This window comes from Styela clava, chromosome 5 (assembly GCF_964204865.1).
Source record: "Styela clava chromosome 5, kaStyClav1.hap1.2, whole genome shotgun sequence".
Lineage (NCBI taxonomy): Eukaryota > Metazoa > Chordata > Ascidiacea > Stolidobranchia > Styelidae > Styela > Styela clava.
In genome coordinates, this window is record NC_135254.1 from 16,744,374 (window position 1) to 16,760,388 (window position 16,015).

Here is a 16,015-nt window from a genome sequence, read left to right on the forward strand (position 1 = left end):
TCGACACTTATCGGATGAGCCTATTGTTTTAGTAAGGAAATATTAAAAAAAAATTCGTTTACTCACGACTCGGATGTTATTCCGTGTTGATATGATCCGGCGTATGATGACTGACCCTCTCGAATTGTAACAAACACAGCACCCCCGAGTTTATCATTCGCTTTACCCGCGTGAATTGCAGCTGGACAGATTGCGGAACTCTGATACAATTTATTATAATGATATAATGTGTAAACTTGGAGTAAGTAAATGGAATTGATTCGATTTGATATTTTGATCAAATGTGTACGATGCAAGCCCAATTACAGGCACTTGATCTGCTCTAAAACGGTTAAATAATAGTACATTTTACAGTACAATTAAAGTAAAATGTACTGTAAAAAACGACGGTAAATCTACGCGTATTTTCATAAAAAAACCATTGCTTATCATTGTATTTTGAATAAATTCAGGATGACAAAATGTAGTTTTTGTGGAATATTTCACAGTGACATGATTGTGCGTAATTTGCCTGTTATTCTGTCTTAACGATATAATAATAAATGTATAAGACATTTGTAGTGCTCAAATTACTAACAGAATATGATAGCAGAAGTGGAACGACAAATATATACGAATCAAAATAGGAGTGAAATAGTTAGCGTGTTGGATTGATGTTTTTAATCTCGGTGAATCAATTCCTTTCGTGAATGTGATGCTCCGCGGATTGTTGCATTAACTTTTTTGTTTCACGAGTACATATTTTTGCACGACTCTTGTCTTGTGAATTATTGTAGTTTTTCGAGAATGTAAAACCGTAGGAACGTACTTCTGTGCAATTGTAGATTTACGATGAAGGGATTATGAAAGAAAACTTTGAAGTAGAGTGGATGGTTCTAAAAAAGAACCGGAGAGAAAACATGGATATTCGGTGGCTATTTTTACAGTCTTGTCACCAGCGAAAGCGCCAAACATCTCACAAAATACTTTGTTAAAATTTATTTGCAATCATTTATTGCATAACAATTGGGTGATACGTTTATTCTGACTACAAAGTGACTTACCGTGGTGTAGATGTCAGTCCCAAATACCGGGTCAACCGAAGCGTCCTCCAAACACCCAGCAGGACAATCGACACCAAAAGTTGTTTCATCCAAGAAATTGCTAGCGAGTTCTAAAATTGTTAGATATAGAATTACGATGTAAATATAGGTTTTACTATCATAAAAGAGTAAGAGTGAATAATCCAGAAAAATTTCCGTGGACTAGAATGAGTATACCAGATGGCAGATGACGCACGGTATAAAATTGGTGTAAACGATACTAACGGCAAATATTTTGATTGCTCTACAATAATTTATAGCTCAATAAATATTGGTGAATGGCGGTAAAAGGTTTAGTTTTGCTTGCAACTATTGTGTAAAATCACCCATAAATATCACCAGCTTAATGGATAGATAGTAGTGTTGCGATCCTGGAATATTCGGCCTTTTTTTCCCATTCCGATCCCGGATCAATTGATATCAAAATATTTTGAATCTATTCCTGGCTTTTAATTGCGACGTATGGTTATTCTAAAACGGTTTTCACTGTGTATTTCGTAAATTGTACGCACTATAAACAATAAAACCTCTGGTCTCGAAATAGCAACCCTATATAAGCAGGCAACAAAAATAACAACCTGAACAAGTGATCTTTCTGTCAATGTAGCATCCATTTACTTCAAATCTTAACACTGGTGATCCGAAAAAACTTGTCGGTTCAATTCTAATATATATTGCACTGATAGGTTCCGATAAAATATCCATATATTCAGAAACCTTTCCATCTAATCCAACAAATCTCTGCATTAAAAAAATTTAAGAAAAAATTTATGTCTTTTTATAGATATATATCAAAACAAAACTTAATTTCGTTTTACTACATCAAAAGCTAGTCTTTATACATTCACCTTCTAAAATTTCGTCACGACAAAAAAAAGCATTTTACTTACATGAGCTGTATTGTCAATATCAACGTATTGTCTAAAATTGAAACCGCTGTCACTAAACCAAAGAACATACTCCGTCACATATCCTCCAGTTGTGTCTCCACCATAAAGGGTGATTCCACTGACCTGAAAATGAGTATTTCGATTACTATTTCTTGAGCAACCACATGTCTTTATGGCAGAACCAGTGTGTTATCTTTCTGACAAAGCCAGTACTCACTGGTCAAATTGGTGTGAAATGTTATGGACGTGGGACGTTGATTCTCGATTTTGATTTGAACTTTGAATCGACAGATAACGATTTCAGTATAAGACAAATGAGCTACCGGTACTACGGTCTGTCATTAGTCCCTCATGCGGATATATTTGAGCAGTGCTCTCTTGTTTTATAGAACTACAATAAAACATGTTCTGAAACGTGAGTCTCCCCCTTCACTAGAGTGAACTATATATTTTTACAGTACTTATGACATATGGTGATCAATACACAATAACTAAATCACTTAATTAAGTCCCGATAGATATTTTCAGCACCTTGTAATGTGTATCAAATTGAACTTGCACCCATTCACCGTAACTGTTACCAGAAGGTTGCCAACCGGTAGGAGTGTAATCTGAAACATTTAAGAAATGACGTTGAATGAAACAAATATGCAAACAGTCACAATTGAAATTAATAGAATAAATTTCCTGTTAATAACTTGACTGGAAATATTTTATCCATTTGATACGACAGAAAACGTTTAAAGGAGTTTCGTTAGAGAGCTTTAACGATCTGCAATTATCATTACATGTACATAGAAGAATCGACCTCTTTTTCAATATTTTCATTCATATGTATGCTCTGGTATATAAGAGGTGGAAATATGAATTTCACAATAATTTGTAAAATATATAATCTTACTTGGACAAACTGGAATATCACATGCTTCCCATTGTACGTCAGGATCAAGTGTGTAACACCACGGTCCTTCCGATCTGCCGTCGGGGTTTCTGCAGAAATCACCAACCAAACCAGCTTCTGGATAGTTCTGATAAACCCTAGATTCAGCAGAATATAAAAAGTACTGATGTGAAACTGTAAATTAAGTACTGCAATATTTATACCCGCATTATTGCCATAAAGTAGGTACTGTGTTATAATTGTGGTTTAAATACTGTGGGATAAGGATTTAGGATTTTACATATTTATCCCGAGGGAAAGGAAAGGGAAATAAACTGTAAATTAAGTACTGCAATATTTATACCCGCATTATTGCCATAAAGTAGGTACTGTGTTATAATTGTGGTTTAAATACTGTGGGATAAGGATTTAGGATTTTACATATTTATCCCGAGGGAAAGGAAAGGGAAATAACGGCTTATCCATATGGCGAATTATCCCGGGGGAGAGGAAAGCCGATAAGACGGCTTATCCATATGGCGAACCACGGCCTCTCGTCCGGTTACCATTCCAAGTCGGGCATGGGATTAGTTGTATTGTTTCTTTTTCGGAAGCATGGACTTGGTGGTGGAGGAAGCCTTAACCGACCAGCGGTTACGTGAACCACCCAACGACGGCGAGGAGTCCAGCAATCCTGTCGCACATAACCATTACTGCATGGGATTCGAACCTGCGAACCCACGCAGAGTAATTAGAGGTGCGGGGGCGAGCGTATTCCTAACGCTTAGCCCATTTAGCCACACCGCCGCGCCTATAATTACTCTATAATCTTTATATCAGCTTCTCTAATCAACAGTTTGTGGTCACGAAGTTGTCGAATTTGATTTTAAATAAAGTGGCTAGTAAGGTGGATAGGATTTGCCCCCGTAGTTGTAAATATGCAGATTTAATCACGACTAAAATGAATTTTATGTTAAGCGCTTACATTGAATGAGGGTGAGGTGTCTGTGAGTTCCATGGTTGGCAAGTCTTTCCGTTTTTCGTTTTAGAAATCCATCCTCTGTAGTCTTTGCCATTACTACCAGCACTGGATAAACATTGTGCTAAAATTTTGAAAAAGTAAAACAATATATTATTATTTGGTGAAAACCAAGAATAACATGATAATTTCAGCAGTTTGAATTACGTAGACGTCGTCCTCTCAAATTAGTTCGCACGGAATTCACTTAATATATAATCTGAAAAGTACGACATATATTTAAAAATTGGGTCTGTATACAGGCCCTTTTGATTGGAATAAATGTATGTATAAACGACCTAAGTCATTGCCGAAATAATACGTCAGCTTTACACTGTACTAACCTCCATAGCTAGTTCAACTATCTTAGAAAATGTTTAAAATCTTACTGTTATCCACAGGTGCCCTGGCTTGCTTTGCTTCGTGTCCTGCTCTCGTAGATGACGCTGTTATTTTATTGTCAGGAATATAACCAGAGTTCATTCCCAGTTTGTACAAACAGGCTGTAAAAATATATATAATATTATGTATCCCGGAAAATGTTTGAACAACAATTTATACATTTGTATTATTTAGTATTTCAACAAGCCTAGGTATACCAAGCATAAGTAAGCGGTGTGTGCAGCATGCAGTAGATTTGCAGTCGCAATCGATAGATTTTAGCGGTATTCCAAATATAATTATGTTGTTAACGAGAGTTTCAAAATCATTTGCCTCCAGTCACTAGTATATTTCTGTTTCATAGTATGGTGAATGGCCTATGAGTCGTATGCATGCGTGTGCAATGTTTAAGGGTATTTTAAACTGGTTACCGGTATAGACTGGACACAGCAGGTTAATTCAGTACATTTTCAGTCAGTAGTTAGTTATTTCCATTTTAACAGGTCTCAGAAACAAACAGTATGGAGTAAAACACGTCATAAAAAATTTTGGATGGAAAGAGAGGTTAAGATCGAAAATAAATGAAACATAGTTTTGAAATCTTCTGTGTACAATGACTGCATTGAAGTGTTTACAAATGAATTTACAAATGAAGGCATGTTTGCTGTACTGCAAGTGGTGATTATATCATTTACAGTGTGTACAAAATGACTGATGATCATACGGTGGCCTTCAGTTTAAAAACAGGTAAGGTATGAATGTTATACAACGCGCGACATTCCTAAATTATCACAATTGTTGGTAGAGAGAACACCGACAGGTACTACTGATTACACAATTGTTGCGCAAATTTGTAATAGTTTAGCTTAGACATAGCTTATGATGCAGTATTGTTTAAATTATCATTCGAATAATTTAACGACGCTCACTTCAAATTTCTATAACCCTATGTATATAAATACAAAAACCTCTCTGCAACTTTCTGTATATATCATAAATAGCAATTTTTAGCAGATTGAAACGCGTCTTATACTCTCAAGAATCAGGAAACACACGTTTTCAGGCTTGGCAAATAAAAAATTTCGAATCCGCTCTCCCCCCTTGGAATATTCTTGGTTACGCCTCTGATAATATATAAACCAAACTTAAAAAAAATTCCTCATAGACATTTTCATAAAATATTACTTTTTCAGCAAAGTTGAGACTCAAGTACCCGATTTTAGAAAAAAATAAAGAAGCGTAATACCTAAAGCAAGTTAATATTTTTCTTATGCAGTATTCACAGTTTTACCGCAGTAGTATAAATGTGAATTTGTTGTGATGTTTGTACTAAAATGTATCTCACATGCTCTACATCCAATATATTCTAAACGTAAAGCTCTACGGTCTCTGTAGTCCATAGGATGACATCTTATATGACGAGCAATGATTGGGCGAGGGAAGAAATTTGTTACCATGGTGTTCTGATCAAAATTTCCATCGAAAATCTGAAATGGATTTAAGAACAAATTGGTTTTAAGTATATTTATGTTTAAATATTCATTTCATGTAACTCGGCCAAGTATTTTGCAGAAATATACCACAATTATTATTATATATTATATTTTCAGAGGTCGCGTATGTGGATCAGCTTACCATAAAGATTTTGTAAATTATGTATGTAGATTTTGACTTGAATAATTCTTAACGAAATTATAGGTGAATTTAGTTGGATAAGATAATCATTACAAATGTTTGTAGACTTTAAAAATCATGAACATGTTCACCTGTGTGATAGCATGGTAGCATCGTGGGTTTTATTAGACAAATAGGAACATTCAAAATTTAATCAGCCTTTCCAACGACAGTAAAGAGGAATATCTGTACACAAAGACGACTGTAACTTACCACGACATCCTGACTTGCATCTGTTATGAATGTCCATGTTGATATGGTAGAAGTATCCTGGCTGTAAGACACTTTATATGTTCTCGTCCATTGCATTTCTTCGTGCTTGAGTAATCCATTACGTCCCTGTAAACGTTGGTAATATAGTTTGTACTGCAATATTCGTTTTATTTAAAGTTACCTGGGCGAAAACTATAACAAAAACCACAAACTACCTGTGTTATTATACCCTTGATTTCATAGTGTGTAGGTAGATCAACTTGAAGATACGGATCGGGATCACTGTCCTGTGGTTCCCAAGCTCCATGGCCGGTTCCAACATAAATTTCCGGATTTGAACCTGCAAACAATCACAGATAAACTTTTAATATAAAAAATAAATTAAAATGCAAAGCAATTGTTGACAATATTTAGGTGAGTTTGATGACTTTTGCCATAAAACACGCTAATTATCTACACCGATCTTCAGTTACAATGTAAGTATTCCAAATACTCTACTAAAGCCATTCATGCTATTCTGTTTGACGACGAAGTGGGGTTAAATTATTCGACATTTTAAATACCTTGTTAATGTGTGTGTGGCTACTTTGATTTAACAATGAAACATAATAGTTAATGAGTCAAATACAAAACAGGGTAGTAAAGCAGTGTTGGTAAAATATATATTTTTTCTATCGATAAAGACTTCATGTTATTTTGAAATATTTAATATACGGTCGAATTATTTAGAAAAAATTTTTACCTTCATAGTGGGAAATACTCAATGGTTTGAAAGAAGCAATTTGGCATGGTAACCCAGCACACAATATACTATGTGAACTTATATATTAAGAATACGACGATAAATATGTGGACATGTATGTAGCATCGGTAGCGGTAATGCAATGTCTGGAAGCATCGAGTTTTCAGAAAATATAAGCAACCAATACGAAACAAAAACTTCAATCAACCCTTCAACCCCTCCAATCAACAACCACCGGCATAAGTTTCGGTAAAATAAGGTAAGGTTTTGGTAGTTTTAAAAATAAAAAGCATTTTTTAGTTCTTCTTCCATCTAAAAGTACTAAAAATTGAAAATTCATTGGTCAATTTGCAAAAAAAAAAAAAAAATTGTCTTAACAACAACAATCACCCCAACAGGAATTTAACAAAGCGATCCATTTACACTTGTGCCAAATAATATAACGAAGTTTCTAACCTGACAGAATAACAACATCAGCAGGTGTATTCAATCTTCCTCTTGTTGCAACAAACCATTTATCTTTTTCAGTTGAAGCAGAAAATGAAGAATCCGGAATCCCACCGTGGAACTCACAACCAATGTGACTGAAAACAAATTTGACTTTAAGAAAAGCAATACCAAACTAAAACTGAAACACGACTTTCTACATTTCCAAGATTTTAAATACATATTCGTTGTTAGGGACGATTCCCAACTTCGCCTGACTACCAAATTTTGATGACGTTATCGCACAAAAAAATTCGAACATACACTTGTAAAATAAATAAAAATAGCCTTCCAGCGACAACAACAAACTTTAAGCACTGCAAATTTTGATTCAGAAGTGAAAGAAAAAAGCAAGTTTTCCCAACAACAACAACAACAAGGAATACTAGCAAAAACAACATTATGACAACAAAACAATCTATCTAGATCCACTTCATGTTCAATAAAAATAATACTTACTCAAAGCAACACGCTTCATTACTCCTGCAATTTGAATCGGCAATATTTGGGACAACGTTGTTACCCACTTTTTCGCAAATTGCACCCATATAGGCGTAACAATCAGCGTCATTCCATTTACCGTCACCCAACCACATGTGCATACAGTCTTCGTCGTTTTGGTTATTGGGCTCACCTGAAATTGCACAAAAATTATAGTCCTATTTTACACTGTAAATATATGTAATAAGAGGTTCAAAAATTTTTTATTTACCAGATACCCAATGAATATAGTTAAACGGTGAACTGTCTGACCATCTCCAACCTTGATCCGTGACAATGGAATTGTGTTTATCATTGCCACCAAGCCATAATTTGTCATCCGATAAAACGGCTTTGACGATGCCTGAAAAGTTGGGCAAAGAAAATAACTAATACTTAAATAAACGACACGGACGATTCTTTAATAAAATGTAACATGCATAGAAATAGTAATCGTTTATGGCTCAATAAATTGAGACTAGTTTATCCTGTTTTCTTTTCCTCCCATAATATTGATTTTAAAACTCACTCTGAAGAAATATTTGCTCGTTCGGCGTGTTTACGCTGGCAAGATCACCGCCATCAACTTGGCATTGATATCTGGCATCATTCCACGAACGCCGTTGTAAATTGATCTAAACAAATAAATTTATTAGGCATGAATATCGATTTTTATCGAAGTCTAGTCAAGAAATTTTTACTCTATCATAATTGGTCGACTATTGACCACGGATGACGATACAGTAATACACCATTTTATGCATTATAAAATATTATTGTTGCGTGCTAAAGCTGATTGACAGTTCATTCGACGATAATTCTAGGCAATTACATAAATATATTCGGATATTTGTCATATTTCCAGTATATTGTATATAGATAATTTACGAGATACAACCTACCTTGTAACAGTTTGAAGACTGTGGATCTGATACCCATCCATTACCTCCACATTTTTCTAGATCAGGGACTGAATATAAGGGACAAAAAGTTTAAAAAACATTACGGCTAATGATATTTGATCATTTGTATTCATTATTATAACAGTACATCTAAATTTTATAAAAATCTATTGCAGTCAGCACTGCTACAGATTTGAGATTTGCAACAATCGAGGACAAAACTACTTTTTTGTGTCTGTTGATACTTATTGTTGTTTTATTGTTTATTTAAATCTAGTCTTACCGTATGTTGGAGGCGCCAACGTCATCACCTCAGTTGGAACTGAAATAAAGGAAAAGATCGATTTACAGATTTGTGTTTATTATATTTAATTTTTAAAATAAATGCTGAAACTATAGTTCCAAATATCGTCACGTACGTCAAATTTTTCTAAATTTCAAATACTAATATGATATATCCCAAATCAACTTCCTAAATATGCTACTTCTTTGTAAACAGTTTTGTGTTTATAACATACAATATTTCGTGTTAATGTACCCATTTTATTTTTACGATTATATTCAATTGAGGCGCATAAAGAGTCATTATTGTAGCCCCAACACTCAACAGATGACATTTCCAACGCTATCAAAACATCTTGAAATATGTAAAGCGTAGTTTCGTCACTTTGTAACTTACTGTCATCTTTCTTGCAAATAAATGACTTTGCAACAGCACATTGTGCTACATCCCATTCTCCAACCATGTTTACGAAAACACATCCATCAGCCGTTGAATATCCATCTCGCCAATTCTGGTAATCAACAATTGAACCATCTGTCCAACTAACTCCATTTGAAACTTTGTTTAGTCCTATCCAGCTGTTGGACGGAAGATGTCCTGAAATATTGACCAATAGTGGTTAATTTAAATACCAAAAAATATCAAGATTGATAATGGGTATCAAACTGCCGATGTCGATATAGTAAACCACCGTGGGTTTTAAGGATGTATGAGGTTATATTGCTGACTTCATGAACATTTTCAAATTTGCACAAATAGGGTAGATGTATATTAATACAGAACAAGTAAAGTGAAATTAGGATGTTCGCATTATGAGCCCGCCAAACATTCAACTACGTCGCAAAAAGCCACCGGGTTGTTGCCGGTTCACAAACGTAAAACGATTAATAGGCAGAGTAGTTTCCTGTACATGTACCATTATCTTATCGGAAGGATTGAATACAATGGTAACCAACCAACAATAAACGACTGTTCCTCCTGACTGTGAATCGATACAAGTTCTGCTGTTTTCCCTCTACAATGTGTATTAGCTGCTTGTTGGCTTAATTCTTGATCCCAAAAGAGATAGCATTTTCCGTTATAATGTCTCCACCCGTCTTCGCATTTTCCTTGCACTATTACATATGTAAATTTCATAATGCATATTCAAACTTGTGAAATTAGGAAAAAAAATTGTAGGAAAAAGTTCAAAAATCAGACACTTTTCTCACCCGTCACAACTGGCAAACTTGCTAAACTTTTCCCCTCGGCAATTTCGCAAATATATCCGAGTTGTAAATAGCATCCAGTTAATTCCCAATTGTTGTTGCCTTTTCCGGTGTATAAATTTGCACAATCATCTCGACCTTAAAAATATATTTAAAAATTACAAATTAGGGCATTTGTAATATGATACTCTCAACATTATTGGGAAGTAAATATACATATAGAAGCCACTTACAGGTAATGGGCTTTTCTAAGACTTGGAATGGCAACAATTCAAGACTAAAAATAATCATTCAATTTTTTGGAACTTCAACGACGACATCATGATTCTTGTAGAAGTTTATATTACCAAATGCATCATGGAGACAGAACTTCCACTCATTTGCTGACATTACTTTTTCAACGCGAATGAATGGTCAATATCGTTCGAATATACTTTGCGGGCCATATAAAGTGATTAACCAACTTGATAAAACCATGATTTTTTAAGCTAAAATGGCATGGCACAATCGTTAGCACTAACCAGCAACAATGGGAGGCGGATTAGTGTCCCAATAAGCAGTTTGAATTGGTTGTTTGTCCCACCATTGAAGAATGTCATCATGACCAATATCAGATATTCCCATCCATATTTCTCGATTGCTGGAGCCATATTGTTCAAAAGCTGTTGCCACGAAAAGCTGTTGCTGCTCTCTGAGAGAAAGGTAAAAATAAAAATGAGGTGGAATTTTGCTCGAATTATCGAAATCAATAATTGTCTTCTTTTAATTTCGCGCAACTTACGACTCAATCTTAATTAAACCCGCTCCCACTGCTTGGCAATTTCTGCTTGCTTCAGTCCATGTTGCTTTTCTAGCAGAATTCACAACAAATTCGTAACATTTTCCGTCGGTGTATGCCCAATTCTGAGGACATTGAGCTGCAGAATAGAATAACAATATCATTCAAGAATAGGATTAAGAGAGAATGTGAATGAATAAAAAGAGAAAGGCAAAAGAAGAAATAGGAGAGATCAAGGTATAATGTAATACCATTATCTCTTACCTCTCAAACCACGTTCGCAGACGAATGGTCTTTCTTCAACACATCTCTCAGTGACCCATTTATATCCTCTGGTATTATCACTCACCACACAACTGCTTCCATAATATTGAGGACTGAACAAATACAAAAAACGCATAATTGATACAATAATTCAATGCACCGAAGTATCACAAAATAACTTCAACACTGATATCCTCATAGTTAAATCCACATAAACTATTTTAATAACCATTTCGCAAAGTTCTGATAACTAAATAGCTATAAACTAACCTGGTAGGTGGTTGATTGATGTCCCAGTTATTATATGAAAACGTTGTCACTCTATCACTCCATGCATAATTACCGGGGGAAGCCTAAAAATACTCTCATATTAAAGTTATATGTAACAGGTTTTCTTACTTTTTGTTCACCTAACCACATCGACACACGGGCTTAGCTTTTAAACAGCTATAATACTATGCATGTATTTCGACGAAATGCAAATTTTGGTCATATAATATTGGATTTATCAGAATTTAAAATGTACCCAAACTCATAATATTGAAAACCAGTTTTATTCAAAGCGTAACTTATTGAGTGTAATTTTTATTTCTCTTAGTGAATGATTGTTACTACCTTTTGCAGTAGTTTTTGCAGTTTAAAAAAAATTTGGAAAAAAAATAAAATCAAACGATGAAATCAACAATAATATACAGTAATGCTCACTCACAGTATCAGAAAGTCCAATCCAAAATTTGGTGTTGTAGGTTGAAATAAAATTTTGTACTGCAAGCTGTTCAGTGGAATCTCCAATAGCTACGAGATCTCCTCCCCGATTTCTGGAATAAAAATTTTCAATTTATAAGTGAAAAAAGCAAGAATACCTTAGAAAGATAATTAGTACCGTGTGATGGTTTTTAATTTAATCAAATAATAAGGTTGAATAAAATTTAATTGATATTCTTTGATTAGATTGGTTAAAGTGTATTTCAAGTGTACAATTGAAAATTGATCGAATGCATACACAATAATTCTAATTATACAGAAATTAAGCATAAAATTAGATAATGCAACAACGGATTTTCAACTGATTTTTTATTTTATTTAGTTTTTTTTTCGCTTCTAGAAAAGTTGGATTGAAGGCTGACAGCTTTATTAAATTGCTCCAGACTGGTGGCTGCAAAGTTCCCATTTGACGAAGAGGAATACACCGAATATATGACACAAATATTTATATACTACATTATGGGCGATGTGTCGAGCTTGGTACAAATTTATAATCCCTCAATTGAAAATGGCTATTAGGATATAAATTTGACTATAGATGACGATTGACACGTTTTTCGATTTTACAATTCATAGGTCATTTCTAACATATATTGTCGCACTGATTTTGTGGATCGCAGTGTGCATTTGTGTTGTACTCGCCTGCATTCCTGATCCGCTTCAAACCATTGTTTAGCAAGAGAATAAAACGCTTGATAACAGCGACCATTCACCATTGTCCAATCGACCGGACATTGCTGGACATCACCTGCGAATGAAACCACGGTATTTAGAACTTGTATTACAGTTCAAGATTGCTGAATGAAATGAAATAGGGAAACCTAAAATACAACCATCTAATTTTGTAGCTCACCTATAGTTCTTTTACACACAAAGGGAAGTTGTGCAGAACAAGACTTATCATTCCATTTCTTGTCATATGGCATCAGAGGAATTTGTTCAATCCAAATTTCAACGCAATCTTCTTTATTTGAATCATTTGGCTCTCCAAGTTTCCAATTTCTGAATTTGGCGAAAATGCGAATAAAATCTTGAACTCGTCAAAAAAATTATACAGTATTAACAGTATTAAGCTACAAAATTTGTTGGATCGAGAGAACAATGTACAACAAGAGAGCTATGCTCAAATATATAGACACGTAGCGCCACCTAATGGCAATAATTTTGATGACGTCATAGCAACAACAAAAAAAGTAATAGCCTTCTGAAGAAAATTTTTATCTTTAACCACTGAAAATTTCAAGGCAATTGGTCCAGTAATCAAAGAGAAAAACAACTTTTTAAAAACGTGTCAAAGAACAAGAACAACAACATAATATTGAAACGATCGCTATGTCCACTACGTGTCCAATAAGAGTATAAGTAAAATGGTACAGCATACTAAAATATATAATAAATTGCATATTCTACCAGATAAATAAATAATCGGTGCATCCTTTTTAGGTAACTTTGTTATTACGCAACTTAGAAAATAGTATCCATGCCAGATAGCAACACTCAATATATACACACAAAGGTAATGCGACGAATTTAAAGCTATATGTATGTCCTTATGTCTCTATATAAATAGTACCTATGAGCCTCTGTATTTCAATTCTCGCCAGATTTCCGTATACCCGTAATATATCTTTAGCGACTAATTGAGGAAATTCACCAGCAATTACTTATGCAATGGGATACAAAGAACAGTTTTGATTTTGTTGCTGTAAACGTATATAACTTACGCTACTGCTGGGTCTAGATCATTTCCATCAATCCAACTGTAGACATTTTCTTGCTTAAGATCTGTTAAGCCGATCCAATACTTTTGCGGCCTCGTACCAATTGCTAATCGAGTTGTAACCCAATCCTAAACGCAGATAAAGGTTGATTCCTGTCTGATTTCGCTTTGATTTAGAATACACGGTAAAAAATGCCGGGTATTTTCTTTGGGATGTTTTTCAATCGAGTGTTTAAATCGGTGAATTTTTTCATGGAACAAACAACATGTCTTGTCTATAAATACGCGAAAACGCGTACTGAAATTGCTTGAAAGTTTTAGAAACTCTAAACAAACTATTCTCAAACTGAAATGTGTAATCATTTACTGGTGAGTAATACTTTCGCATAATTTTTTTAGGGCGCTTGATAATAAAAGGAACTCGTCAAGGACGTGCTTGTATTATTTTTTCAATTTTTGCATTCAACTGAATGCGGAACATTTTATGATAAATACCCCGAAACTATTTCCTAACGTCAGTTATACCCTTCTTAAAATTTCGAAATATCATAAACTTCGTCACTAATTCTTGCATAAATATGAAACTTGACACATGCTATCGTTTTCATCAATTAGTAGTAGAAACAATGCTTTAATTTTCTAACACATTGCAATAATGATTTTCAACGGTAAACATTGAAATTAAACAATCCGACTTTTCATACTTAATGAATTTTTTTTGAATAGAAATTAAATCCGATGCCCATGCATCAGATCAAAATTTACTTACTCTTTCGTCAACTGTCAATAATGTGACGAGTGTCCCTCCATTCGTTTCGCAAAACGACTCTGCGTTAGTAAATGTCATAGCCTCGTAGTCTTCCGAAAAATAATAGCACAAATCGTTTCGTTTGTTCCATCCCGTAGGACAGTCTTGTGCAAATCCTGAATAAAAAAACGAGGAAATTAGAATTAAATCGTGAAATGTTGTAGACGGAATACCTTACTTGGCACCAGTTTCTATGTTGGCTTGCTGTGCGCCAGAACAATAATCAAGCAATAAACGGAGGGGACATCATTGTAGACGAACCGTTTTCAGTAATTTATAAAGCAGATTTTGCCCTAACTGTTATATATACTTGTGTGCAGTTTAATAAGTTTGATACTTGAGTCTAACCAACTTCGGGTTCATGCTATTGTTTAGAGTTGACATGGGCAAATTCCGTTCTGTTGGGTAATTCCATCAATTGGCTTGTTAGAATTAGATTGTGATCGTAGTACGTGATCGTACGTTGTATTTAGCTATTCACAGACTTTCATGATATGGAACGTTATCAAAACTTTACGTTTTCGCTCATTCGATTCCAAGGCGTGCTTTTCACTCCTCTTTCATTCGCCTCGTGTGCGGTCACGTGTAACTTTTTCGTCACACTTACATGGCCCGCCAGCTTAGGTGGACAAAATAGGCCCCTAGGCCACTGTCTAAAAAAAATTTCCCATCCCTGGTTTAGAGATTATTACGACACATGACACTTGTGTAAACTTATTTGGTAACGAGCCAGTGTCTACTTGACTACTATCTCTAAACGATCCAAAAGATTCTAACATGAAGCAAAAATCTATTTCTCTTGATCAGATGTTGTCTAGTATTTTGATATACGTATAGCCTTCATTTTTGTTACGTAACATTTCTAGAAAACCGGGAATACATCCTACAAAGGAGCAACAAAAATCAAACTTTTTTGCCTAGTATATATGTATAGGTATTATAGAGTCGATTGATATAAACTGATATAATTATATTGTATATAATTATAAACTTGCCTGTAATAAATATTCCACACAGTAAAGCAAATCCGATGATAACTCTGAGCTGGAGTGACATCGTTGTATTCTCAAAATTAAATGCGAAAAACCATAAGTAAGGTCTATCTGTTTAATTAAAGTATATTCAAGAAAAAACAACAAAAATCGTCATATAAATGAGGCCGAATAGGGATTCCAATATGTGCCAACTTCGAATTCTTCATTTGGTGCCCGGGGAAAAGTTTGATCGTTTTAATAATAATAAGCATTGGCGTGCAACAAGAGATGTAAAAATCTCAATGTTTTAGATTGGTTGAAACCAAGAATTAGGGAAACGCACTGGGAAGAATGACAATAATATAAGGTGATATTCAATAGCCTATAGCGCTTTGGCGAAGCTTTGACCAAATTGTCTAATTTCCAAACAAACACCCAATATCGTAATAAATTTAGAATAAAACAGT

At 34.5% G+C, this 16,015-nt stretch overlaps 1 protein-coding gene across 1 annotated transcript in view; it reads right to left on the reverse strand.

Annotated features, from left to right (window-relative positions):
- The window catches only part of LOC120344952 (lymphocyte antigen 75-like), a 33,522-nt gene extending 17,849 nt beyond the window's left edge, over window positions 1-15,673 (reverse strand). Inside the window, exons 1-30 of the mRNA XM_039414296.2 lie at window positions 15,570-15,673; window positions 14,536-14,690; window positions 13,771-13,895; window positions 12,900-13,048; window positions 12,689-12,794; window positions 11,991-12,099; window positions 11,552-11,634; window positions 11,282-11,394; window positions 11,021-11,156; window positions 10,761-10,930; window positions 10,243-10,377; window positions 9,988-10,146; window positions 9,428-9,628; window positions 9,032-9,070; window positions 8,749-8,816; window positions 8,376-8,481; window positions 8,079-8,210; window positions 7,826-8,000; window positions 7,337-7,464; window positions 6,354-6,478; window positions 6,139-6,264; window positions 5,597-5,738; window positions 4,260-4,373; window positions 3,838-3,955; window positions 2,874-3,010; window positions 2,504-2,583; window positions 1,973-2,095; window positions 1,661-1,823; window positions 1,044-1,153; window positions 67-200 (exon numbers count right to left, since the gene is read on the reverse strand). Of these exons, the coding sequence (XP_039270230.2) occupies window positions 67-200; window positions 1,044-1,153; window positions 1,661-1,823; window positions 1,973-2,095; window positions 2,504-2,583; window positions 2,874-3,010; window positions 3,838-3,955; window positions 4,260-4,373; window positions 5,597-5,738; window positions 6,139-6,264; window positions 6,354-6,478; window positions 7,337-7,464; window positions 7,826-8,000; window positions 8,079-8,210; window positions 8,376-8,481; window positions 8,749-8,816; window positions 9,032-9,070; window positions 9,428-9,628; window positions 9,988-10,146; window positions 10,243-10,377; window positions 10,761-10,930; window positions 11,021-11,156; window positions 11,282-11,394; window positions 11,552-11,634; window positions 11,991-12,099; window positions 12,689-12,794; window positions 12,900-13,048; window positions 13,771-13,895; window positions 14,536-14,690; window positions 15,570-15,630 (3,722 nt within the window). The 5' untranslated portion in view covers window positions 15,631-15,673. The remainder of the gene's footprint in view (window positions 1-66; window positions 201-1,043; window positions 1,154-1,660; window positions 1,824-1,972; window positions 2,096-2,503; window positions 2,584-2,873; window positions 3,011-3,837; window positions 3,956-4,259; window positions 4,374-5,596; window positions 5,739-6,138; window positions 6,265-6,353; window positions 6,479-7,336; window positions 7,465-7,825; window positions 8,001-8,078; window positions 8,211-8,375; window positions 8,482-8,748; window positions 8,817-9,031; window positions 9,071-9,427; window positions 9,629-9,987; window positions 10,147-10,242; window positions 10,378-10,760; window positions 10,931-11,020; window positions 11,157-11,281; window positions 11,395-11,551; window positions 11,635-11,990; window positions 12,100-12,688; window positions 12,795-12,899; window positions 13,049-13,770; window positions 13,896-14,535; window positions 14,691-15,569) is intronic.
- Between the last annotated feature and the right edge of the window lie 342 nt (window positions 15,674-16,015).